Below are 18310 nucleotides of genomic sequence, written 5' to 3' on the forward strand. Positions count from 1 at the left end.
ATGAGTTTCATGGGAATAATGCTGTCGAAGGCTGAGCTGTACTCAATCAATCAATCAGAGTATGACATTGGTGTCCTTGTTATCTCGTGTTCCAGGGTTGAGTGCAGGGCCAGGAAGATGGCGCCTGCTGTGGACCTGTTGTGACGAACGTCAAACTGTAGTGGATCCAGGTAGTCTGAGAGGCTGGAATTGATTCGTGCCATGACTAACCTTTCAAAGCACTTGATAATGATGGATGTCAGAGCCACCGGCCGATAGTCATTAAGGCACGCTGCTTGGTTTTTCTTAGGTACTGGGATGATGGTCGTCTTCTTGAAGCAGACAGGGATTTCAGATTGTTGTAAAGAGAGGTTGAAATGTCTGAGAATACTCCCGCCAGCTGATCTGCACAGGATCGGAGTGCTCGTCCGGGTATGCCATCCGGGCCAGTGGCTTTCCGTGGGTTGACCTTTGAGAAAGCTGCTCTGACATCTGCAGTGGTGACCCCTGATACAGGTTCACCCAGGGCTTCCAGGATGGAGGGCATGCTCTCCTGACCTCTTGCTCAAAACGGGCGTAGAATGCATTGAGCTCATCAGGGAGGGATGCATTGGAGCCGGCGATTTTACATGCTTTCATCTTGTAGTCTGTTATGTCTTGCAGACCTTGCCATAGTCAGCGGGGATTGGTGTAGCTAGTCTGTGACTCTAGCTTGGTCCGGTAATGTTTTTTGGCATCTTTGATGGCTCTCCTTAGATCGTATCTGGCTTTCTTGTATCGGTCAGTGTCACCTGACTTGAACGCCTCAGACCTGGACTTCAGCAAGCAGTGGATATCCCTGTTCATCCATGGTTTCCGGTTGGGGAACACACGGATTTGCTTCTTTAGCACACAGTCTTCTACACACTTACTAATGAAGTCAGTTACTGTAGTGGCGTACTCATTCAGGCTGGTCGCAGAGTTTTAAAATACTGACCAGTCCACTGACTCCAAGCAGTCCCGTAGGAGATCATCCGATTCCTCAGACTAACTTTGCACAACTTTCTTTGATGGATTCTCCCACTTCAGTTTTTGCTTGGAAGCTGGGAGCAGGAGCACAGCCTTATGGTCTGATTTGCCAAAGTGCGGGCAGGCAATAAGAGCGGTAGGCATGCTTGATATTTGTGTAGCAGTGATCTAGGATGTTTGGGCCTCTGGTGGAACAGGAGACGTGTTGATCTTAACTTGGTAGTACACTCTTGAGCTTGGCCTGACTGAAGCCCCTGGCCACAATGAACAAAGCCGTTGGATGTTTTGTCTCAAGGCTAATCGTAGTGCTGTATATTTCGTCCAGCACAATCTTCACGTCTGCATGGGACGGGATGTAAACTGCCTTCAGGATAACGGATGGGGGGTTTTAGTTACAAGGTTTGTTTGGAGAAGCTAGCGGTGTTCTCCTTAGAACAAAGGAGATTGAAAGGAAGTTTGATAGGGGAATACAAGATTATGACAGGTTTCCAAAAGGTAGACAAGAAAAAAAACTGTTCCCATCAGCTGATGATACAAGTACTAGGGGATAGAAAAGATATAGGGAGAATATGAGGAAAAATACTTTTCTGCAGCAAGTATTAATAACCAACTCAATGGGAAGATCAATTTTTTTCAAAAGGAAATTGGATAGACAATTGAAGGAAATTAACTTGCAGGGCTACAGGGATAGAGCAGGGGAGTGGAACTGACCGGATTGCTCCAGAGAGCTTGATGGATGGAATAACCCCTTTCTGTGCCTTAAATGAGTAAGACTCCAGCTCAGCTTCCGTTGCAGTGGCACTCAACCTGCTACCACACTAGTTCAGCCACTTGTCATCAGACCTGCAGAGACCATGTTCAAAGGGGCTTGCAGGACGTCACAGTAGTCCAACACTCAGATCACTGAGGTGCTGCCCTGTTAAAGCTCTAGTGACATTGGAGAGAACAAATCTGCTGCCCTCTCAGGATGATAGCTTTCGGCCTCCCACCCATCTTCCAGTCAGCCCAGACATGGTACAGTCCATGCCTAGGTGCTGCAGTTTGAAACTAGGTCATATAGAGCCTCTGCGTCTGGAGGTGCCTGTTGCAATCTTCCTCATCCGAGCAGATCCTGTGTATACAGAAGGCTTGTCCGTAGGGGATGGCTTCTTTAACGTGTTTAGGGTGGAAGCTGGAGAAGTGGAGCATCATGAGCGGTTATTGGATAGGCACATGGAGCACACCAGGATGATAGGGAGTGGGATAGCTTGATCTTGGTTTCAGATAAAGCTCGGCACAACATCGTGGGCCGAAGTGCCTGTTCTGTGCTGTACTGTTCTATGTTCTATATGTTCTATGAGGTTATCCGTGGGCTTGCGGTACAGTGAGGTGCTGAGGTGACCGTCCTTAATGGAGATGCGCGTGTCCAAGAATGCAACCGATTCTGGAGAGTAGTCCATGGCGAGTCTGATGGTGGGATGGAACTTGTTGATTTCATCATATAGTTGTTTCAGTGATTGTTCGCCATGAGCCCAAAGGAAGAAAATGTCATTGATGTATCTCGTGTATAGCTTCGCTTGAAGGTCCTGCGCGGTGAAGAAGTCTTGTTCGAACCTGTGCATGATGTTGGCATATTGAGGGCATATTGAGCTGCTCGGATGAGGAGGATTGCAACAGACACCCCCAGATGCTGAAAGATGCCTTCATAAGAACAGGATATGGCGCTCGACTCATCGATCGACAGTTCCGACACGCCACAGCGAAAAATCGCACCAACCTCCTCAGAAGACAAACACAGGACACAGTGGACAGAATACCCTTCGTCGTCCAGTACTTCCCCGGAGCAGAGAAGCTACGGCATCTCCTCCGGAGCCTTCAACATGTCATTGATGAAGACGAACATCTCGCCAAGGCCATCCCCACACCCCCACTTCTTGCCTTCAAACAACCGCACAACCTCAAACAGACCATTGTCCGCAGCAAACTACCCAGCCTTCAGGAGAACAGTGACCACAACACCACACAACCCTGCCACAGCAACCGCTGCAAGACGTGCCGGATCATCGACACGGATGCCATCAACTCACGTGAGAACACCATGAACCAGGTACACGGTACATACTCCTGCAACTCGGCCAACGTTGTCTACCTGATACGCTGCAGGAAAGGATGTCCCGAGGCATGGTACATTGGGGAAACCATGCAGACGCTACGACAACGGATGAATGAACACCGCTCGACAATCACCAGGCAAGACTGTTCTCTTCCTGTGGGGGAGCACTTCAGCGGTCACGGGCATTCGGCCTCTGATATTCGGGTAAACGTTCTCCAAAGCGGCCTTCACGACAGCGCAGAGTCACTGAGCAGAGACTGATAGCCAGGTTCCGCACACGAGGACGGCCTCAACCTGGATCTTGGGTTCATGTCACACTATCTGTGACCCCCACAATTTGCCTGGACTTGCAAAATCTCACTGCCTGTCCTGTCTGGAGACAATACACATCTCTTTGACCTGTGCTTAATGCTCTCTCCACTCACATTGTCTGTACCTTTAAGTCTTGATTAGCTGTAAAGACTCGCATTCCAATCATTATTCATTATTCTGTAACTTGAGTCTGTGTCTTTATATGCCCTGTTTGCTGTTTGTTAGCAGATCTCCCACTCACCTGACGAAGGAGCAGCGCTCCGAAAGCTAGTGGCGTTTGCTACCAAATAAACCTGTTAGACTTTAACCTGGTGTTGTTAGTCTCCTTACTATTATCGGGATAGTACAGCATAGGAGCACTGGGAGAGGCAGAGGCACACTAAGCCAGTAGAAATCGATCACAACCAACACAGAAACATAGATAATAGGAGCAGAAGGAGACCATTTGGCCCTTAGAGCCTGCTCCACCATTCATCATGATCATGGCTGATTGTCCAACTGAATAGCCTAATGCTGCTTTCTCCCCATAACCTTTGATCCCATTCACCCCAAGTGCTATATCTAGCCACCTTAAAGCAGCTGATGATCCCTGCTGGGGGTTCTTGCCTGCTACTGAACACATGTTGAGCTGTGCAAGGTAAAAAGAGGGCAAGCCAGAACATTAAGCCCCAGAATGGCAATGCTGAGGTCAAATAAGCATTATGTACAGATTGATGTCATAAACTGTCTCCTCGCCATACTAAAGATGGATGCTATTTGCCCTCACTAAAATGACTACTGGCAGGGTGGAATGGCCCCCTTCGATGTCTTAACTGACTAAGACTCCAACTTAACTTCCGCTGCAGTAACTACTCAATGTATGGGTGCTAGAGTGGTGCTCAACCAGAAATGTGCAGAAATGAGACATGGAGGGACACTTGAGGAAAAGTGGCACCAGAAAACCAGATACTATGCACCTGAATTTCACAATCACTTGCATCATAGTCACATCAGCAATGCAGTTTATCAGTAGGACTGCACAACAGAAATGTATTAGAGGTTTTTCTTTGCCATCTGTTTTTCCTAGCCTCCTTTGTTGTTACAGCTGGTCAGAACAACTATGGACTGCTTGCTGTTGGACCATAAACAGAAAGACTGTCAACTGTGAAAAACTTTGTTTTCCAAAGTTGCCAATGATCAGGCAGAAGAACAACTGTAAAGATTACAAGTTGAAATGCACAATATTTTACTCAGCACAGCAGGGAAGAAGCAATGGGAGGAAGGAAAAGAGTAGCGAGGTAGACAGAGAAAAGATGCAGGAAGGAAGAGAAAAAAATGTCACGAAGAAAGAGATTTGCATTTCAGAAAATGAAACAAAGAACTCGGATAGGTCGCTGTGCCTGTCTCACATTAAAATTATCTATGAGCCATATTTCCCTCTTAATGAAGATCAGTAAAAGCAAAGCTATTGTTTCCAGGTTCCACCAAGAACTGTGTTCTCCTACCTGATTGTTCACTCAGATTGAATCACATTGATGGAGCTTGAGTGTCCCATTTGATCCAGAGGCGAATTTTATACACAAAATACGAACCATTGCCAATATCACCTTTCTGACACCAACTGTCTCCCATTTTATCCCATTGTTACTGAAACTCAAACACGTTGATTTGATTTGTCACATGTATTGGATAGAGTGAAAGTATTGTTTCTTGCGCACTATACAGACAAAACATACTGTTCATAGAGTACATAGGGGAGAAGGAAAGTAGAGAGTACAGAATATAGTGTTACTGTCACAGCTAGGGTGTAGAGAACGATCAGCTTAATATATGGTGGGTTCATTCAAAAGTCTGATGCCAGCAGGGAAGAAGCTGTTCTGGAGTCAGTTGTTATGTGATCTCAACTTTTGTATCTTTTTCCCGACAGTAGGTAGAAGAGAGCGTGTCTGGGGTGCATGGGGTCCTTGATTATTCTGGCTGCTTTTCCGAGGCAGCAGGAAGTATAGACTGAGTCAATGGATGGGAGGCTGGTTTGTGTGATGGACTGGGCTAGGTTCACAACCCTTTATAGTTTCTTGCGGTCTTGGTCAGAACAGGAGCTATACCAAGCTGTGTTACATCCAGAAATTATGCTTTCTGTGGTGCATCTGTAAAAATTAGAGAGAGTCGAGGTGGACATTTAGGGCCCTAGTCAGTTGTAGCACTCTCGCACCTCAAGTCAGATAGTTGTGGGCTCAAGGCCGACAATAGTACCAAATTTAACAGGAATAGTGCCAGAAGACTGGAGGATAGCAAATGTCGGCCCCTTGTTCAAGAAGGGGAGTCGAGACAACCCTGGTAATTATAGACCAGTGAGCCTTACTTCTGTTGTGGGCAAAGTTTTGGAAAGGATTATAAGAGATAGGATTTATAATCATCTAGAAAGGAATAAGTTGATTAGGGATAGTCAACACGGTTTTGTGAAGGGTAGGTCGTGCTTTACAAACCTTATTGAGTCCTTTGAGAAGGTGACCAAAGAGGTGGATGAGGGTAAAGCAGTTGATGTGGTGTATATGGATTTCAGTAAAGCGTTTGATAAGGTTCCCCACGGCAAGCTATTGCAGAAAATACGGACGCATGGGATTGAGGGTGATTTAGTGGTTTGGATCAGGAATTGACTAGCTGTAAGAAGACAGAGGGTGGTGGTTGATGGGAAATGTTCATCCTGGAGTTCAGTTACTAGTGGTGTACCGCAAGGATCTGTTTTGGGGCCACTGCTGTTTGTCATTTTTATAAATGACCTGGATGAGGACGTAGAAGGATGGGTTAGTAAATTTGCAGATGACACTAAATTCGGTGGAGTTGTGGACAGTACGGAAGGATGTTGCCGGTTTCAGAGGGACATAGATAAGCTGCAGAGCTGGGCTGAGAGGTGGCAAATGGAATTTAATGCGGAAAAGTGAGAGGTGATTCACTTTGGAAGGAGTAACAGGAATAGAGTGTACTGGGCTAATGGTAAGATACTTGATACTGTGGATAAGCAGAGAGATCTCAGGGTCCATGTGCATAGATCCCTGAAAGTTGGCACCCAGGTTGATAGGGTTGTTAAGAAGGCGTACGGTGTGTTAGCTTTTATTGGTAGAGGGATTGAGTTTTGGAGCCAGGAGGTCATGTTGCAGCTGTACAAAACTCTGGAGTATTGCGTACAGTTCTGGTCGCCACATTATAGGAAACATGTGGAAACATTGGAAAGGGTGCAGAGGAGATTTACTAGGATGTTGCCTGGTATGGTGGGAAGGTCTTTGAGGAAAGGCTGAGGGACTTGAGGTTGTTTTCATTAGAGAGAAGGTGGTTAAGAGGTGACTTAATAGAGGCATACAAGATGATCAGAGGATTAGATAGGGTGGATAGTGAGAGCCTTTTTCCTCGGATGGTGATAGCTAGCACGAAGGGACATAGCTTTAAATTGAGGGGTGATAGATATAGGACAGATGTTAGAGGTAGGTTCTTTACTCAGAGTAGTAAGGGCGTGGAGTGCCCTGCCTGCAGCAGTAGTGGACTCGCCAACATTAAGGGCATTTAAATGGTCATTGGATAAACATATGGATGATATTAGAATAGTGTAGGTTAGATGGGCTTTAGATTGATTTCACTGGTCGGCGCAACATCGAGGGCCGAAGGGCCTGTACTGTGCTGTAATGTTCTATGTTCTAAATTTTGGCTGACAACCACTGCAAAATTGACTGTTGCACTGTCAGAGATGGCATCTTCCAAATGATCTTCTCTGTACTCTCAGATGAATATAAAGGATCTCATGGCACTGTTCTGACAAAGAAAAGGGAAATTTGTCCTCATGTCATGACATTTATTACATAATCACTGAAAAAGCAGATGATCTCATCAATAACATGTTCTGTTTGTGGAACCTTGCTGTGTAAAAATTCACATTTCTCACATTACAATGCATTGCATGTCGGCATCCTTCCATCAATGAAAAGATGGATATTCAGTAAATAATCCATTTCGGATAGGGTATCTTCATATGATGCACCTTAAGAGGAAGATTCTGCCACAAGTGCTTTTCATGAAGATTCAAAGTGTGGTCGTGGGTTGTTGTTATTGGCGTTGGCATCTACCAAGCCACTGCAGCCACCGGTCAGCGAGATGGTGTATGCCAGCCCACAGGTGGTGGTGCCATTTTCCTCTGTCAGTTCATGATTCCTGGATGTGAGATTCAATGCTCTGGGCTTTCGTGTCACACCTAAGAGCATCATCGAAGCTGTCTGGTTCCAACTATCTCACCATGCAGAAAGTTTTGGATATGTGACCATCTTCCATCTTTTGGACATGCCCAAGCCAACTAATCCTTCTCTGTTTGATGAGTACTAACAAACTTGGGAACTTAGCCATGGAGAGGTATGCGACATCCATGATACTTTCTTGCCAGGTTATACCCATAATGCACCACATGAAGTTGAAAATGGTTGAGCTTCTTTTCTTGACAGCTGTCAGTCTTCCATGTTTCCTAGCCATACAGCAAGGTGCTGAGAACACAGGCTTATAAACCATCAGCTTGACGTTATTCGTAGCATGCATCATGAATCAGCCAGAAGTAGTAGCTGCTTTCCCCATGCGTGTAACAAGTTCAATATGGAGGGATAGATTGTCGGTCATTGTGGACCTGAGGTGGCAGAATTTGCTAACCACTTCCAGCAGTGTGTTTTAGTGTGATTGGAGCAGAGGTGTAACATCTTATCTCATGCTGACAGTTTTCTTGCATACATTTATAGTCAGGGGGAACAAGTTATAGACATGGGAGACAGTATATGAGCCTGTGTAGCTGAATTTCTGTTTGTGCCACTATCTCACACGATCGAAAAATTCTCTGGTCAGGACACAATGGGCGGAATTCTCCCATTTTCTTCTCCCAGTGGCAGGCGTCTCCAACAGTGTCTGTACCGCTGACCAGGATGCCAGGCTCAGATTCAGATTCTGAGCTTGGAACCTCATTAATTATGCACACACAAATTGTCCTCCAACTGTCCTGGCGCGACAGCAGCCGATTTATCCACCTGCCCTCAGCTGATGGGTTTGGAGGTCCAGCACAATATTTAAATACCAGTCCAGCACATCCGTATCACTCTCTTCAAACCTGTTTTCACCACATGTAGGATGTCAGCAACCCACAGAGAAAAGGCTAGCAACCTCAAGAAGTCTGTTCAATTCAACCACCTTCCCCTACAGCTCATGACCTGCGAGGTGCCCATAGCCCATACGGACCGCTACCAACCACCTCTGGTGTATTAAAGTGCATGGGATTGTATGTAGTGTCTTGAGATGGATAGAAAGTTGGGTAGCAGATAGGAAGCAAACAAGATCTTTTTCCGATTGGCAGGCAGTAACCAGTAGGGTACTGCAGGGATCTGTGCTTCGACCCCAACTAATCACATCATATATTCATGATTTGGAAGAGGGAACGAATGCATTATCTCCAAATTTGCAGATAACACAAAATTGGGTGGGAGGGTGAGCTGTGAGGAGGATGCAGAGAGGTTTCAGCGTCATTTGGACAGGCTGAGTGAGTGGGCACGCATGACAGTTGCAGAGTGTGGATAATGTGAGGTTATGCACTTCGGTAGCAATAATAGGAAGGCATATTATTATTTGAATGGGTTTACATCAGGAGAAGTGGCTACTCAATGAGACCGAGGTGTCTTCATGCATCAGTCACTGAAAGCAACCATGCAGGTTAAGTTAAAGTTAAAACAAGTAAGGCTTACATTAACACTGCAATGAAGTTACTGTGAAATTCCGCTAATCGCCACAGTCCGGGCACCTGTTCAGGTCAATGCACCTAACCAGCACATCTTTCAGAATGTGGGAGGAAACCGGAGCACCCGGAGGAAACCCATGCAGACACAGGGAGAATGTGCAGACTCCGCACAGACAGTGACCCAAGCTGGGAATTGAACCTGGATCGCTGGCGCTGTGAAGCAGCAGTGCTAACCACTGTGCTACCATGCCACCCCAAACCACTTTGCTACCGCGCTGCCCCACAGCATGCAGTAAAGGCAGCAAATGGTATTTTGGCCTTCATAGAGAGAGGATTTGGATATAGAAATGGGGGTGTTTTACTGCAATTATATAGGACTTTGGTGAGGCCACACCTGGAATATTGTGTAGTTTTGGTATCCTTACCCGAGGAAGGGTGTCCTTGTTTTAGAGGGAGTGCAGCGAAGGTTTACCAGGCTGATTCCTGGGATGGCAGGTCTGTCATATGAAGAGAGATCAAGTCAGTTAGGATTGTATTCATTGGAATTTAGAAGAGAGAGGGATCTCATAGAAGTTTATAAAATTCTAACAGCATGAGGGGAGAAGATTCAGAAAGAACGTTCCCAATGGTGGGGAAGTCCTAAACTAGGGGTCATAGCTTTATGATAAGGGGTAAACCTTTTAGAGCTGAGGTGAGGAGAAATGTCTTCACCCAGAGAGTGGTGAATCCATGGAATTCACTAGGACAGAAAGTAGTTGAGGCCAAAACGTTGTGTGATTTCAAGAAGAAAACAGATAGTCTTGGGGCTAAAGGGATCAAAGGGATGAAGGCCGCGGGGGGAGGCAGCCATGATCACAATGAACGACCTCCTCCTACTTCTATTGTCTATGTTTCATCCATCTTCTCCCAGTAAACAATGTCTCCTTCCAGTAAAGGATGTGGTATTTATTTGACCCCCTTGTTTCTGACTTTTTCATACAGGCTCGATGGGGGTCCAGCTTTCCTCCTCTTGGTCTTCCTTCTGCCTTCCATTTTTCATCTTCCTCATCCACGTCCTTGCGCCTCTGCCTGCCATTGTGCCCTGCCTTCACCCCCATACAGTGCACATGCATCAGGAGCAGAGCAGCACAATGGCAGAAAGCTTTGTCGCACTCACCTCGAAGTCTCTTGCCAACTGAGGGCTGTCTTATGCACACCACTCTTCAACAATCGGGCTTTGACGCCATTGTGATTTCTCAACGTCATTTTTGACTTTGTTCTTCAAGAAGTTTGCTAATTGAGCAGCTACTGTGCTGAAATTCGAGACAAATGTTCTGTAAAATCGACACATTTGGAGAAACCATGTTATATCTCATTTGGTTCAAAGAACAGGGATTAACCTTTGTTAATTATTGCCACTCAGGGACAAATTTTCCTTTCCCCGAAAAGTAATAGCAATTGACAAAGCCATTCTGCTGGCTAGATGCCCTTTCATCCCATTTAAGTTTGCCCTCTTCCAATTTAAAACTTCTACTTTAATTGTTCCTTGTCCTTAGAATCAGTATTACAGCACAGAAAGAGGCCCATTGTGTATCCACCAGTCAGCAAGCACCTATCTGTTCTAATCCCATTTTCCAGCACTTGGTCGGTATCCTTGTATGCTATGGTGTTTCAAGTGCTCATTGAAATGCTTCCTAAATGTTGAAAATCCTTTCAGGCAGCGAGTTCCAGATTCCCTCTGGATGAAAATGTTTTTCCTGAAATCCCCTCTAAATCTCCTGTCTCTCACTTTAAAATCTATGCCCCCTGATTTTGACCCCTCTACTAAGGGGAAATGTTTCTTCGTATCTATCCCATCAAATGTCCTTCCTAATTTTGTACAACTCAATTAGGTCCCCGCATCAGCCTTCTCTGCTCCAAGAAAAACAACCCCAACCTAACCAGCCTCTCTTCATAGTTGAAATGCTCCAGACCAGCTAACATCCTGATGAATCTCCTCTGCACCCTTTCCAGTACTTACTCTAGTGTGGCGACCAGAACACTACATAGCACTCTAGTTGTGGTTAACAAGCATTTCATACAGTTCCCATCATAACCTCCTTGCTCTCATATTCTATGCTTCAACTAATAAAGGCAAGTATCCACATGCTTTCTTAACCACCTTATCTACCTGTCCTGCTGTCTTCAGGAAACTTTGGACATGCACCCCAACATCCCTCTGGTCCTCTGTGCTCTCTAACGTCCTACCATTGTGTATTCCCTTGCCTCGTTATTCCTCCCAAAATGCATCACCTCACACTTTTCAGGGTTGAATTCCATTTGCCACTGTTCTGCCCATCTGACCAAGCTCATTTACATCATCCTGCAATCTTCTCCACTGAGTGTCTAAATATGATACAATGGTCATACTTACCAAGTATTCGCCCACAGACACTTGACCCACCTCATTCCCCAGCAGCAAATCTAACAATGCCTGCTTCCTTGTTGGATACAATGGTCAAGTTCTCTTGAACGTCAGAAATTTCTCCCCCTCCTTACTCTTTATTCTAACATTATTTGTGCAATTAAAGTCACCCAATATCACCACTTTATAGCTCTTGTAAATCTCTAATTTCCTTGCAGATCTACTCCTGTATCTCTCTCGCCTTGTTTGAAGGCCAATAAGGTACCCCTTGTAACCTGATCATATCCTCTTTTGCTTCTTAACTCTTAACCCCATGGCCATCCTCCCCTTCTGACACTAATCAGTGCTGTCATCCCATCCACCGATTTGCTCTTCCCAATGTTTTTCGAATACTTTGTATCCTTGAACATTAAACATCTAGTCATCCAACTTATAGTTAAGTTGATTTAGACTAACTTAGGTCATTACAAAGTTTAAGTACTATGGAATGCTTTGAGATGTTATGATGAGTTGCTGGATTTGGTATAGAGCATTGTTGCAGTCGTATAGGAAGGGATCCTCAGAGAATTTAGTGACCTGTCCACACAAAAGCTGGAATAAATTTGAGGACTACAGTTACACTGTTGAGTCTACAACAAGATGTGGAGATGCCGGCGTTGGACTGGGGTAAACACACTAAGAAGTCTAACAACACCAGATAAAAGTCCAACAGGTTTATTTGGTAGCAAAAGCCACGAGCTTTCGGAACAGGCTGTCCTTTCGTCAGGTGGGTGAGAGTTCTGATCACAAACAGGGCACAAAGACACAAACTCAATTTACATGAATAATGATTGGAATGTGAGCCTTTACAGCTAATCAAGTCTTAAAGGTACAGACAATGTGAGTGGAGGGAGCATTAAGCACAGGTTAAAGAGATGTGTATTGTCTCCAGACAGGACAGCTAGTGAGATTTTGCACATCCAGGCAGGTTGTGGGGGTTACAGATAGTGTGACATGAACCCAATATCCCGGTTGAGGCCGTCCCCATGTGTGGGGAACCTGGCTATCAGTCTCTGCTCAGCGACTCTGCAAAATCTCACTAGCTGGGTCAAAATCCTGGGATTCCTTCCCTAACAGCATTGAGAGTCAACCCACAGCACGTGGACTGCAGCAATTCAAGGCGGCGGCTCAACACCACCTTCTCAAGGGCAACTAGGGATGGGCAATATGCTGGCCAGCCAGCAACACCCATGTCCCACGAATGAATTTTTAAAAAATCAGCAGGGGATGGTTTATGTGCGGGAAGGGGATGTTTGAAAGCAAATGGTCCAGAGTCACACTATTAGCAGTTAGCACATCATGCCCTTTCTTTATTCTTTAATGGGATGTGGGCATCGCTGAATGGCCAGCATTTGCTGCCCATTTCTAGTCACCCTTGAGAGCAGAGTCAACCATCTAGGAGTCACATCTAGGCCAGATCAGGTAAGGACAGCAGATTTCCTTCCCGAAAGGATACTAGTGAACCAGATGGGTTTTTATAACAATCTCTTCCAACTTAAACCCTTTTTTCTCTTTTTTAATATTCCACACATGTATTGTCTCAAACAAAACATCCCTCTCAGCTGTCTTTTATTCTTAAACTAACTTTTTGTTGCAGTTTCTACATTCTCCCTCCTTTCAGTTCTGACAAAGGGTCTATGGACTAGAAACATTAACTCTGTTTCTCTACTGAAAGATGCTGCCAGGCCTGCTGAGCTTTTCCAGTGTCCTCTGTTCATGAGGCAGAATAAAAATTTTGGATTGAAACTTAATGTTTTAGAAGTTTACTGTGCTATGGAAACTCAAATACTCAAATGTTTATCCTTTCATTTTCATAATTTCAAATGTACCACCAGCGCAGATCAAAAATCTGTGAATGCGCAATCCTTGGCCCTGTAGTTTTTTCCCCCTGATAACTGACACTGCTCCTTTATCCTGTTGTGGGAAAATTACCACTCAGAGTCAGACTTAAAGATTCAACATGCAGTTTTATCGGACAAAGCTTTGGGAGAAGCGCTGGGCTCTCCGCAGTGCGTGCAGTCACCTTCTCAACTTTACCATGGCAGTTGAGCATCTTTTATACATTTTCAAATAATGGACAAGTACGGACATTGGCAGTTAACACATCGTTATACATAGAGTAGATACATTTATGCATTTATTTCCCCCATCAAAGACTGATCTCGTTACAAAAACTCATTGTTTTGGTTCTGCTTTATCTCAAGTTAAGGTGCCTCAAGGTCTGATCTGTTTCCTGCAGCAATTTAGACACTAACAGGTTTTAACTTGCTGTGCAATGTCTGTGCCCAAGTCAGCACATCTTAATGTCTTTTCCCAGAGTCCATTTTGTGCCAGGTAACCATCTTCTATCCTTTAATTTTGATTTTACTCCAACAATCCCCACCCTCCACAAACACATATCCAAAACGCAACATAATTGCTGCTCTAACTCCCAAGGCTATTTGAAGTTCACTTTCCTGTTCTGATTTTTTTTTAAAACAGATTCATGAAGTTGTTTTTGAATTTGCTTAATTAGTCAGTTAAATAAATCATCAAGTGATGGCAACTGCAGTTCCATATCTGGGAACCTTTAAAAAATTTATTGTGAATACAACCAGTGTTGTCAATTATATTATTTACAAAAACAAAACTATATCCAAACAATTATACCTCTAATATTTTGACAACACACTTGTGTGATTTTAATTGATCTCGCATTGCTCCAAACAATCTGCGACACATCTGTATGTAACCAGTATTTCAGTTATATACTCTGTAACTGAACATTCTCACTATAGATGCATGCCAAGTTGAAAAACTATTACCCCTGCACCATCTTTGCACACATATTTAAGCTCTAATGACAACACTGCATATATCATGTCTTTTTGTATTGTCATTTACATTTCAAGTTTCAAGACCTAATTTATGAAAACCAAGATAATCCATTGAATTAAGGTAAAAGTTGCCATAGTCCCAGATGACTATAGGCTGCCCTCCCCTTCAAGGGGGAGAGCTGATTGGTGTTGATTTTAACTGGAGGATCACCACACCTCAGGCGACGGGCAAAGTTAAGGCAGGCAGGCCTTCATGAATTTAGCGTTAATTTTAACCCGAGGATCATCACACCTCAGGCAGCTGGCAAGATTGAGACGGCAGGCCTTAATGAATTAAGTAACAAGCAGAGTAAAGTGGAAAACAAAATCATCAACTTTGTGAAAGCATCAGCTGATTTAAATTTGCAATGAATTGAGAAAACTGTTTAGTCATATCAGCTTTATGCTTAGTTTCAAATATTTGTACCAATTCATAATTATTTTATCAATTCTTTATAAACTATCTTAAGTGCATTCAGTCCTGAATCAGCAATTTTCACATTTTTCAAGTGAAATGTAACTCCTGAATGTGGTCAATTAGCCAATAGTCAAAGCATAGCAAATATTTATATACTTCAACTTTAGGCTTTCAACCATACAGCAAAAAAAGTCAGAAAAATACAAGAATTGCAAATTGCCTATGTTATAAAAAAAACAGGATCTCTGAGTTAATCTAAGCATACCTTGTGGAAAAGGACTCACTGATGCTGCTGTACCAGATGGACAAGCTGAACTCTTCCCAGTGCCTGGTTTCCTTCCCCTCTGACTGGAGCCATGTGCTCCAGATTTCTTCCCTTTGACCTCCAACCCTTTAATCTCAGCATTTTCATTCCCAGTTGAAGGGTGAGTAGCTACTTCTTGGAAATTTGCATTTGTAAATCGAGCAGTAGTTTCTTCCAACCTCTTCAAGGAGCCTGATATGAACCCACTGGTAGTGCTTGTATAAGTCTAAACAATTATCAGGAAAAGAAAGGACAGAGCATAAAAATATGCTTTTAACTAATAAGGACTATACCATTGTCAAAAGAAAACCACCATCAATATTTTGATATTACATATATAATAACCATGCAATTATCTCAGAAGCAACTCATCTACAACTGTAGGAATGTCAGCAGCGAAGATTTTAACAATTACATTATAAAATACTGGCTACTTGTTTACTACAAATCCAACACAAAATTTATATTGATATTCAAACTGTTTTAACTCATTTGACATGCACCTGATTATATAATTACTACTAAAGATTTTAAAACTGCTTTTGTGGATTTACAAAATTGGTATTTTACTTATTATTATTGCCACTGTTATGGGAATACATCTTAACTTTCCATTTGGATTTTAAATTTGAAAGCTCTCTGCTTGGCACATATTAGTGGAGGATCTGTCAAGCAGTGATGATGCATTATATAGTTTCTCGCTCCTCATTGGTGTTTGAAATTGATTTTGCTCTTTCAGTTGTACACCTAGCAGCAGAGGACCAGAACCGCTCTATGACACCCTAGTTACTTGTGGGGATGGCTTTTATGTGGGATAAAATCCTAGGTGGGACCATTAATTGCCCATTAAGGGCCTCAATTGGTGCATGGGCAGTTGCACCACCTGCTAACACCCCGCCACTGGTAAAACTACAGCAGGGCTGGAACAGGTGGGGTAGGCACTGGGAAAAGCAACCACGGCATGGCACCCAATTTTATGGTAACCTGCCCCATCTGCCAAAGTCACCTGAGTTAGTATAAGGTACCTCTTTGTGCCCATGGAACTGAACCCCATCTTCAGAGAGGGGCAGACAAAAAAGTGTGCCTGTTAACAAATTAGACCAAATGACCAACTAGAGTTGCTTTCATTCTTCGATTTATAAAAGTAAGGAAGAAAAAATATCTAACTTATTACTTTAGAGCATTCAGAAGATCAAGTTCATGCCAAGCAGCTCAATTTATAAGAAGATTTTAAAATTCTGATGACAAGGTTTTTTCACGGTTTACTCTTAAAAGTGAGCCAATAACATTTATATTTGGGATTTTACTTCAATAACTCAATACACTAATTTACTTGCACTTTAAAATAAATTATCTCTTACCTTTTCAGTTGTCACAGTGAGAGATGGAACTGTAGATGATAAATCCAAAGACTTTTTGATTTTTTGTTGCCTGTATTTGTCTCTGTCCTTTTGTTTCTGCAGGAAAGAATGTGAAAAACTATGATCAATCTTGAAAGATTATTTTGTGAAACACATTGTATTTTGGAAGGATGAAAAAAAATGCATCCTACCCCACATCACATTGCATTGCTCAAAGCCTCATTCTTATTAATCTACTTTGGTTTCCCATCCCCCAACACCTCGTTAGAATTCCTGTACGTCAATCTTGCCTTTGACCCACTACTGGACGTCAATATACCATCGGCCACATGCTCTCTGTAGTTTTCTTTTTCAAAGACTCTGCCTCTTTACCTCTACTCATTTGAGACTCTCCACAAAGGAGAGGGGTTTATTATGGTTACCCAGGAAAAGTGGTTTCAATCCTTCTAACTTTTTCTGGGTAACTATTCTGCTAAGAGTCAGAACTATTTGAAGTCTCCAATTTAAAATCATAGTTTTGGATGTTTTCAAGTGCAGGGTAATTGCCTAATGGGAGTTTAAACTTTCCAGACAATTTGCTTGCAGTCCTTGTGTAGAAGGGGGAGTTCTGGGTTAATGAGCAGAACCACAGGCAGATTCTTAAGTTAAGCAACAACTGGGGAGAAAAGAGTTAGGGATTTATACCTAACAAGATCTGTTGACAGTTTATTCATATGTGAATGCATTAACGAGAATATGAAATGAATATAATATGATTAAGTATTAAGTATATTGATATCAAAATACTGAATGATGTATTCTAACATATTAAAAGTATTTTTTATTTGCTCACCTCAGAATGCGAACGTTGCAGAAATGGTGATGGAAGTTCAGAAGTTCATAGCTGAGTTAGCAGGAATGCAAGAGTTTCATGTTTTAGGGACAGAGGATCAAACATAACTATGTTTCAACATTGAGGCTTCTATTGTCCAGGTACAGAAATGTGTCAGTCTTAGGGCCCAAGACTGGCATTATCTCTGATTTGGCAATGTGCCTTGGGAAAATAGCCCGGTGGTGGTGTCCTTAGAAACAGCAACAAGGAAGTGAACCATGCCAGGAGGTAAAGATCCAGTAATAGAAATTGACAAATAATGTATTGAAATTGGCTGAGGTAACCTGTCATAGTTTGGACTGACATATTAATATGAAATGAAATTGAATTAAGCTAATTAGTAGAACATAGAACATAGAACAGTACAGCACAGAACAGGCCCTTCAGCCCACGATGTTGTGCCGACCTTCATCTGAAACCAAGATCAAGCTATCCCACTCCCTACCATCCTGGTGTGCTCCATGTGCCTATCCAATAACCGCTTAAATGTTCCTAAAGTGTCTGACTCCACTATCACTGCAGGCAGTCCATTCCACACCCCAACCACTCTCTGCGTGAAGAACCTACCTCTGATATCCTTCCTATATCTCCCACCATGAACCCTATAGTTATGCCCCCTCGTAATAGCTCCATCCACCCGAGGAAATAGTCTTTGAACGTTCACTCGATCTATCCCCTTCATCATTTTATAAACCTCTATTAAGTCTCCCCTCAATCTCCTCTGCTCCAGAGAGAACAGCCCCAGCTCCCTCAACCTTTCCTCATAAGACCGACACTCCAAACCAGGCAGCATCCTGGTAAATCTCCTCTGCACTCTTTCCAGCGCTTCCACATCCTTCTTATAGTGAGGCGACCAGAACTGCACGCAATATTCCAAATGCGGTCTCACCAAGGTCCTGTACAGTTGCAGCATAACCCCACGGCTCTTAAACTCCAACCCCCTGTTAATAAAAGCTA

General features: G+C 43.4%; 1 protein-coding gene across 9 annotated transcripts in view; it reads right to left on the reverse strand.

Annotated features, from left to right (window-relative positions):
* Window positions 1-18310, reverse strand: part of mllt10 (MLLT10 histone lysine methyltransferase DOT1L cofactor) — a 248754-nt gene that overhangs the window by 138203 nt on the left and 92241 nt on the right. For all 9 annotated transcript variants that reach the window (XR_013500066.1, XR_013500065.1, XM_078234429.1 and 6 more), the window contains 2 exons: window positions 16483-16578; window positions 15083-15347 (listed from right to left, as the gene is read on the reverse strand). Coding sequence is in view for 7 of the 9 variants with exons in the window: in XM_078234429.1 (XP_078090555.1) it covers window positions 15083-15347; window positions 16483-16578 (361 nt within the window). In the remaining 2 variants the exon portion in view is untranslated. The remainder of the gene's footprint in view (window positions 1-15082; window positions 15348-16482; window positions 16579-18310) is intronic.

The sequence above is a fragment of the Mustelus asterias genome, chromosome 2 (genome assembly GCF_964213995.1).
Source record: "Mustelus asterias chromosome 2, sMusAst1.hap1.1, whole genome shotgun sequence".
NCBI classification, from domain to species: domain Eukaryota; kingdom Metazoa; phylum Chordata; class Chondrichthyes; order Carcharhiniformes; family Triakidae; genus Mustelus; species Mustelus asterias.